The sequence below is a fragment of the Atta colombica genome, unplaced genomic scaffold (assembly GCF_001594045.1).
Source record: "Atta colombica isolate Treedump-2 unplaced genomic scaffold, Acol1.0 scaffold121, whole genome shotgun sequence".
Taxonomy (NCBI): domain Eukaryota; kingdom Metazoa; phylum Arthropoda; class Insecta; order Hymenoptera; family Formicidae; genus Atta; species Atta colombica.
The window spans coordinates 1,409,420-1,419,601 of NW_017259208.1; the positions used below are offsets into that span (position 1 = coordinate 1,409,420).

General features: G+C 30.4%; 1 protein-coding gene across 1 annotated transcript; it reads left to right on the forward strand.

Moving 5' to 3' along the window:
* The first annotated feature begins 1,324 nt into the window (after nucleotides 1–1,324).
* On the forward strand, nucleotides 1,325–6,557 carry LOC108694615 (protein fem-1 homolog B-like). The gene is made up of 10 exons (XM_018204203.1): nucleotides 1,325–2,075; nucleotides 3,804–3,981; nucleotides 4,058–4,275; nucleotides 4,368–4,708; nucleotides 4,790–4,950; nucleotides 5,032–5,336; nucleotides 5,641–5,867; nucleotides 5,948–6,064; nucleotides 6,140–6,246; nucleotides 6,332–6,557. The coding sequence occupies exons 1-10, from the start codon at nucleotides 1,929–1,931 to the stop codon at nucleotides 6,487–6,489; spliced, it is 1,959 nt and encodes a 652-aa protein (XP_018059692.1). The 5' UTR covers nucleotides 1,325–1,928; the 3' UTR covers nucleotides 6,490–6,557.
* The last annotated feature ends 3,625 nt before the right edge of the window (nucleotides 6,558–10,182 follow it).

Genomic DNA, 10,182 nt, shown 5'->3' on the forward strand with positions numbered 1-10,182 from the left:
ATGTTTGCAACTGTCTACATATGTGTGCATCCAGAATGAAAAGTATAGCGACAGAAGTATTACAGAAGTATTATGTATACAGAGATTAATTTCTCATGTCTGAAAATAGAATATATAAAAGATCGACTTAAAATGATTGTAATTTAATTATAATGTGACAAGTACCAAATAGAAAATAAGTTTTGTGAATCGCAGTAGATTTGAATATATATTAATATTAATTTATGTTACGATAATTTATATTTATAGAGTTTATTAATGTATGAAAGTTCATAAAAATTCTATACAAATAAATTTCGAAGTTTGAAAGTTTTTGATTTGATTTCTAACGTAGATGGAGTTATCCTATCATTGAAACTTCAATGAAAAAAATATTTTTATAAAGAATCTCTCCCTCTCATACATTGCGGATAAAATTTTACGAGTCACGATATCTGCGCATTTACGCGAGATATGCAACAAGTTCGCATATAAATATATGTATATCGGTTATAATATCGTCTACTGCATCGTTTCTCATTTTCTTTTGTCGAGGTAAAATTTAGAAGAAGCAGTATTCATAAAATCCAAGTTTTCATCCAATATCATCTTATAAATCTGTTTTGAGACGATTTTCAGATTCCATCTAGACAAAGAAATGTAGCATCAATTTAGATAATTATGTAACATATCGAATATTATATACATATGTTTGAGATGATTTTAACCATCCAGCAACATGGAATTTTAATTCTTTCATCTTAGCAATATTGATTATAAATCTGAGCAAAATCTGATATATTTGTCAAAGAATTTAATTAAACAATAAATGTTTACTATCGTAAAAATCGGATTGTATTTTATTTGTACAGATTTAAATATATTCACTAGAATTCACAATCAAAGTATCGATGATATCTTTAAAAACTTTATGTCTGCGAAGAATTAATAAATGTATATAAAATCAAGAAGTTGATTATATATCTTGTGAAATAAGGAGCCAAAAATAAAATACCAATTCATTTATAATTTCATAAACATTTATAATTTCATTGATCGTCACTTATGCCCTACTAATATACTTATTTCTACCAATGTAATTTAATTTTAATCTTGGATTAAAATTAATAACTCTGTCTTTTTTTAGTAGATCAAAAAAAAAATAAAGAATAAGTTGAATAAGTTGAGATTAAAATTAAAAATAGAAATTTGCTCTTGTAATTTTCAAGATACATAATTGATTCCAAGATTTTATAAATATCACTTCATAATTCATATTGCGGAAAATCGCAATTTGCGCAAATTTTCATCGCAAGTTCCACTGGTGAGAACAAACGTTGCGTCGTTATTGGTCGATTCACGTCAATTACATCAAAAAGCCCAATCCAACACCTTTTCCGTGATTGTCATCGATCGCAATTGGCGACGTCACGATACTGTGACATGTCCAATGCACATTCGGATAGTCGGATCCATTGATGATCGGAAGCTTACAAGTGGAGCAAGTGTTTCCGCAAGTTCCCGTAAGTAAACAATCGCGACGAATAGTAAATGATTCGGATTTGTTCAGCGAACTGCTGTACTTTCAAACGAGTGACACGATTGCGAAGGCGAACGGGGACCTCATGGCATATCAACGTTTGACGTCGTAGCGACAAAGTCACAAAGGGGCTCGCGACGCCGCGTAAAAACCGCTTTGTCGCGGTTTATTTTTGCATTCGAAATCGCTATATTTTTGCGTGCAACACAATCTTAAAATAGATCGCGACGACGACGACGGCGGTGGCGATGGCGACACTGCGGCAGTGACGACGATAACGTGCGATGTATTTTCCGCGCGCTGATGAGCGAGGAACATGAGTTTTGAGGTTACCACGTCTCTGAGTGGACTCAGCTGATTCTTTTCCTGAACCGCCTGAACATTGCTCGGGCACGAGCCATTCACGAGGATGGACACTACCTGCGAGATAATCGACGAGCCCCAGCAGTCGCTGGTCAAACGAATTTATTATTCGGCAAGGGACGGAATGGCGATCGCTCTTTATACCCTGCTGAACGACAAGTCTGATGTCGAAGTCGATTGTTTGATTAACCAGGTAAATCGTAGTATTTTGTTGCGTCACTTTTCACTTTTCATCACTCGCGAAATCACACTGTCCAATCAGTTGTTCATTCTAATAAATGTTGAAAAACATTTGATTAATCGTGAAAACAATATGACCTTTGTCCTATTATCTCCTGTTATAAAATTGCAATTGCAATAAATATTATTAAAAACAATAAATTATTATTTACAGAATGTTTTATTTTAATTGTAATAGAGGTAAATATTTGAAAAATATACATATTTTTTTACCAAATAAAAGTATAATGTAGAGAGGGACTTATTGTCTCCTTTTATATATATATATATACAACTTTTATTTAGCATATCTTTTGATAGAATTAAATATTTTCGAAATAATTATCTGTTAAAACGAATCATCCTGTATATAATCATTTGCTGTTTTTTATTCAATTAATATTTGAATTATGAACTATTCCATTTCTTACATAAAAAGAAAGAAATGATATAAGGCATTTTAAAATAAGGCATTTTTATGCATATGTTACATTAAAAGCATAAAATTCATTGATTTTATTTACTTATTAATAGATATATACAATAATTTAAGATTGTAGGGAAAGAAAAAATGAAAAATGTGTTCACTATTGTTAGCAAATATAGAGTACTTTCATTTATGCCTACTTCCATCATTGTAGATTAATTTTAATTCCAAATTAACTTACTCTTATTTTTTTCCAATTTTTTTTAAGAATTAAAAAGATGAAACATAAATTGTATCAAGATTAAAATTAATCTACATTGAAAATGGACAGTAGTAACACAAACATTAATTTCTGCTTTTTGCAATTCCATGAGTAACAAAAACGAATACTTGTATTGATTTATGTCATCAAATTGAGGACATCCATATACATGTATTAACAATGTATATGTGTACTTATTAAACACTTCAGTCAGACATATAATTAATGTAAATTCTTTACGAATAACATTTTATCAACAGGTTTTTTAATTGAACTACCTGTGGTTTAATATATTTTTATTTAATTAATTTAATTCTTTTTTATAAAATAGTTTTATTTATTGCAATATGATGAACATTGAATTGTATATTATCTATACTTAAATTGAAAAAAATATTAAGTCCATATGTTTACTAATCAACATATACATAATTAAAATTTTCAGACTAAATTGTTCTTATATAAATATAAAATGCATCTGTGTCATGATACCCACAAAGAATTATTCAGGACAACTTGCAACACTTATTTAGATATGTGCATATGCAAAGAAAACTATGTAGATGTTATTTGTAATATAGGTTATAAGATTTTAAATTCTTTTTATATTACAAACATTATTGTTATAGTATTATTAATTTTATAAATCTTTATGCAAATTATGTATAAAATATTATGTAATTTCTCAAATTTTTATTTTTTAATTTAAACATATAACATATTTAATTTTTTCTTATTAAATAATCAATTTATTAAATAATAAAAAGTAGTTTGCTTATAACTAATCGGGATTTTAAAAAAGTGCAATTATATTTATATAACAATGGTTGCGTTCAAGAGAAAAAGCAGCTTTGCAATTGTAATTGTAAAATTTTTTAACTGATTGGTCTTGCTCTTAGTTCTTCACTGGATCTAAATGTATAAATCAATTATATTTAAGTAACAATTGCAAAGCTGTTTTTTCTGCTGAACGCAACCAATATTTAGATTTGTATTTGAATTTATATTTATAGAAAGTTCTAGAAGATGATGGACAGAGGTGTACACCTTTAATAGTTGCCGCGCGTTATGGACATAACAAAGTAGTCAGAATGTTGCTTGACAAGTTTAAACCTGATTTAGAACAGGAAGGAACGGTGAAATTCAATGGATACGTTATCGAAGGAGCTACTGCGCTTTGGGCTGCAGCAGGTATATTAAAAGAATAATATATGTAAACAGAATATTGTAATAAATTTGTAGTGCTAATAACTTATGTTGATTTTAGGAGCAGGACACTTAAACGTTCTTAAAACTCTCGTGAAGGCAGGAGCAAATGTCAACCATACAACGAAGACTAATTCTACCCCGCTTCGAGCAGCATGCTTTAATGGACGTTTAGACATTGTTAAATATTTGATCAATCATCAAGCAGATATAAATATTCCCAATATGTTTAACAATACTTGCCTCATGATAGCATCGTACAAAGGACACTTGGATATTGTGAGTATGCTATTACAAAAACTCCATTGCTTGTCGTGTGTTTATTGTGCATTATTGTTACGTAAATTTTCCCATTTTTTTCTGTGATTCAGGTTAATTTTCTATTAGACAAAGCGGCAGATCCAAACAAGAAAGCTTATTGTGGGGCAACGGCATTGCATTTTGCTGCTGAATGTGGACACAATACTATCGTATACGAGCTGTTGAAGTATGGAGCGCAAATGACGAAGAATGTGAGTGGTATGACGCCTTTAATAACGGCTGCCGAACGGACACGCGAGGAAGTCGTTGAATATCTAGTAAAAAGGCCAGAAGTGACAAAGGAAGAAAAAATAGATGCTTATGAATTACTTGGAGCATCATACGCTAATGATAAAGATAATTATAGTCTAAATATGGCATACACGTATTTATGGAAGGCAATGCAATTAAGGTAAAAGAATAAACATTTATTTCTATTTATCCGAGTCACTATTTACTTTTATTTTATGTTGCGTATTTTTCTCGTTTCTAGATATAGTGATACTGAAAATATTATACATAAGCAACTAGGTTCAACTGTGAAAGCATATGAGAACTGGAAAGAATGCGAAACAATCGAAAGTTTAGAAAGTATCAAATTCAATCCCAATGCTATACATATGGAATCGCTTGCTATTCGGGAGAGAATATTAGGTAAATATGTGTTTCATGTTTGTATTATAAAATAAGATTGCGTTTCCTTTTTTACAAAAACTAATACTATTTGTTTTTCAGGCCTCCATAATCCGGAACTACCACATCCTATAGTATTCAGAGGCGCTATATTTGCGGATAATGCCAGATTTGATAGATGTATAGATTTGTGGTTGCACGCTTTGAAATTACGACAACTCAATGATATATCCGTTGTAACAGATCTCCTTCGATTTGCGCAAGTTTTCTCGCAAATGATACACGTGGGCGTCGATCTAGATATTTCTCAAGTGATAAATGTTCTGGAAGCAAGCGTAACAGAGTTGAATAGAAACAAGGTCAAAATCCAGAATCCGGATTCTAAGGATGACATCGATCAATGTGTTGTAAGTTCAATAAAAGAGACTTTGATTCATGGACTACATTTTACACTATAATCGTATGCATTAGTGATGTCTAGTATGTCTGCACTCGACAATATATTTTCCTGCGATATTTAAGGTTTTTTTCGCTTGCATAGCTAATGCTATAGTTCTGCTTATGTTAGCAAAAAACAATAATAGGTAAATTACATGAAGTATTTTTATGAATATGTCGACATAATAGACTAGATTAGTGCATGCGATTATATCATATTACTGTGACAAACAAAAACATATCTCTATATATTTAGAAATAATGTCTTCATAGGAAGAGATGGAATCGAATATTACAACAACTCTATACATTTTAACGATTCTGACAAAACTGATGACTCTTAATGGAAACAGTGATGAATCAGATTTGACACAGGCACATCATCTAGTACACAAATTATGTGCGTTAAAAGTATGTTTGAAAGATGGGCAGACTTTACTACATCTTGCTGTGAATGCTGAAACTCCTGTCGACGATTTTCATACTAATGATGTCTGCAAGTATGTCATATTAAATACCATATTAAAATAGGATTAACAATCAAGATTAGTATTGAACAAATTATTTACTCGGTTTCCAGATTTCCATGTGCAGCTACAGCACGATTATTGATTCGTTGCGGTGCTGACATAAATGCGATGGATAACGAAAGAAATACGCCGCTTCACATTATTGTTGGTTACAGTAAAGCAATTAGGTATGCTTAAAATTAATATTACCCAACTTTATACCAATACAGATTTGATCATTTTAAAAATTGTATTTTTTTCAGCGATTTTGCGACCTTACATTCAATTATAATAGATCTGATTGAAGCTGGAGCACATATGGATACTGTAAATAATAGAGGTCATACCCCGTACGATGCGGTTACTACGGGTAAATTTGCAAATTTTATTACTGATTTGCGTATTTCGTTATCATGTGATTATTTGGCCAAAATTCAATTTAATTTCTATTTCAGGTGTAGCTAAAATAATATTACGTACTCGGACCAAATTGTCCTTAACGTGTATGGCAGCCAAAGCAATTAAGACTTATGATCTACCGTATCGTGGTAACGTTCCACGTTCACTTGAAAGCTTTATAGAACTTCATGGACCTGGACTTAATCAGAGTTGACAAGTCTTTAATATTGTCACAAAAAAATCGAAATTTTCTTATACAAAGCATATAATACTTAATATTTTTATACAAAAAATACGCTAAATATTCGAATAATTAAAAGTTTTATCATACACATAATTTAATCTATATGGAATCAGGATTTTCAATCTCGTGAAAAACACCGATGTGTGACTTAAAAAAAATTGTATAAAAATTATCACGTGAAAGATGTTTTACGATATATATAAGATTGATACAATTCTTATTCAATGATACACTCTGAGATATTGTGTCTTTTTATATTAAACGTACTTTTTAGATGATAAATAGTATTGCTACATAAGCCGTGTTCCGATATACATTGCTGGTTCTGAAAATCTATATAGTTCACATTATGCATACTGTAGATTTTCAATACTGACAGTGTATATCGGAACACAGCTATAGTCGCTGCGTTATAAAGTATTTTAAATAATTAGCCACTGTGCATTCAATTTTTGCTGTCGTTTTCACCAATTTTAACTGTAATTACTGTGATAAATAAAATCAAATTAAATATACTTTTCAAATTATACAAATTGTGTGAGTTAGATACTTTGTGCACTTATTATTCGATTATGTGCTGTTATTTGTTAAAGATGTCTGCTGTAATATGATCTGGAAAAGCATAAAATATATATTTTCGTTATTGCTGTATTAAATTTATTTAATATTTACACACGCACTCTCTGTATACAATCGTGTGAAACTAGGAAGATAATAGTAAAATATATAAGAATATACATATCGCACGACACTTTACAATATATTATTTACAATGTTTACACAGACTCGTTTATCTTATCTATTTTACACATTTTACAATGGCATTCGCTTATCAATAACACTTCTGTACAAATATACACGTGTGTTCAAAATCTTTTGGCAAAAAGAAAAGAAAAAAAAATAAATAGAGTAATCCTTAGGCAGGTACAATCTATTCGCGGCGGCAGGATTTACATAAGTATGCATTCACTCGTCTAAAGTTCACTGTCTAAAGAGACGGAATGCATACTCTTCGTTGCTCCGTGTTAGTGCGTAACCGGACATGCCGATTTGCGCATCTAATTTGCTGCCCTGTCCCTTTAGTCTTTTTAAAACACTATGACAACATTGCGGAAACGTTAATGCGATCCAATGACCACGATGAGGTACCCATTCATGTACATTTCCAGTACAAAAACGGTCAACGTTGCCTCCGTTGATAATTCATCGCGTGTAGAAGAGACATTTCTACATCGCTGAAAATATCATTAGTCAATTGCGTATTTCCGACACGTGATTTCATTGCTCACTTGCTGAAGTGTTACAATGTTTCTCGCAGTGTGATATGTTATAGTTAGTGATGTGCAATATTTGCCGACGTTAATCACTTCATACTTGTATCGCGTTTATTTTCACACACACCGTTCATCTCATTTTCGAATATCGAATTGACATCTAACGCATTATATGAGTTTGTGATTGCGCAAGTACATAAAAAGTTACATATCTCGCTTATACATATTTTTATCACTCGATATAATTTGCCTTTAGAGATATGTTAAATTTAATTAATTGTATTATCTCGCTCTTTAAAAACTAATGTATCATGAAAGCTTGATAGATAAAATCGAGCGCGTTTAAAGTAAATAAAATTCCAATTTATTTCAAAAGAAAACAAATATTTAAAGAGCAGTCATTTTAATCGATGAAATGTTTTTATTCGAAGTCTACATTGCATCGTAACGTATTTTTCTTCACGTACTTATTGAGACAATGCATGTATCAATATGTATGTATATTATTGTTAAATAATAATATATGAAGTGTATTTCGCAGATCCTATTGAATTAAACATTACAATGGCAGCTCTTTCTTTACGCGAATATAATATATAATATACATCTTCTCATAATTTATAATAACGTTTTATTCCCTGATATGAATATACTAATACAATCGAATAAAAATTAAATATGCGCGGTTAGATTAATTAGATTTATAATTAGTATTCTACTGAAAGATTCAGTAGAATTCGTTTCAAAGAACAATTTCACAAACAAAAAATACAAAACCACTGATAAAGAATGTAAATGAAGAATGCGACAGTCATACGCGAAGACATTCGTGCACGCTTGTATCCTCCGCATTACGAAGATCCGAACGATATTTGGTGGATGTTAATTCGCAAAATTGTACTTTTCGGCCATCCCTTTCTTAAATAGAAGTTATTCTTATCATCATTTTCAATTGGGCCTGCTAAACGAGTAGCTATTCTTATCGTCACGTTCTCAATAAACTCTGGCAATAACCCGATAACTATCACAATTGTCACTTGTTTCTGTTACAATTCGCAGTTGAATTTAATGATGATTAGAAGCTAACGGTCAACTATTCTTGATTAATTTGTATTTTTTAACAGACAGACAATCAGATCAATCCATATTATGCCAAACGGATCCACTAATCACAATAGAAGCTCTCCGTTTTGAGTAACGTGTTTTAAACAATTTAAAAACATGCTTAATTGATGTTTTTGATATATTTCTTTTATACAATTTAAAGCATATTTGAAGCATTAAAAATATATTTAAGAAAAAACATAATATGTTTTATTAAAAAAAAAAGTCTTTACCCTGATTTTGAGACAACTGCCTTCTTGTAAATTGAATTTTTTTTTATCTTTCACTGCATACACCATGTAACCACGTGGTCAGATACCATTAGAGCGAAAGTGAGGCTCGACAAGTTATTTCAGAATGATGGGATAATTCAGTTCCGGCGATCTCAAAAGAATGGAGAGATTCTATTTAAGAAAAAAATTCTACTTGAGGAAAAAAGAAGTTAACATCAATCGTCTCATTTCCGATAGAGGTCAAAGGCTATAAGATCTATTTAAAACTGATCTATATCGAGATCTAATGAATGAATCTTTTAATCAATGAATTATCTACAATTTATTTCCCTTCATTTCAAATCTAATTTCTTCTGAATTAGAATTTTTCTCTCATGATACTTCCCGTTAATATTCACATTTTCCACATATATAATAATCGCATGAGAAAACGAGTGAAAATTTGCACATATTAAAAATGAATAAATAGTAGACATTATAAAATCTTAGAAAAAAGAAAGATAGTTTCGATTTTGTAATCTTAAGATTTAAAGAGCGACCTTTTTATATTCGATTTAAAAGTAATCTTCAATTTACAATTTTATATAAATAATGATTCTACAAAAAACTTTCTTCGATGAATGCTTTTAATGTCAATCTCGTTACTGAATAGCAATATAATATCATTCGCGTTTATCTCTATTTTATTATCGTTTATCATGTCTAGCAACAGATTAAATTTATCATACACTATTCTTTTTGATGATAAATTCTGTCCTTTCTTCCTTTAAGAATATACAATTTATAATAATTTTACTTGTTTCATTCTAAGACTGTTTTCTCTTTATACAGAAAATACAGTCAACATCAATTTCGTTTGATCCTTTTCGACATTCAATGAATGGTAAAGACAAAATACTTGTATCGACTGTGTCTCCTAAAAAAAAGTCAAAAATCATCTTTTTTATCCAGTAAAAATGGTAGCGAGCACACACAAAACTGCGAATCGGTCTATGGCAGATTAAATAATCCTTATCTTTTTCATTTCTTCATCTTTTCGCATTATTTCATTA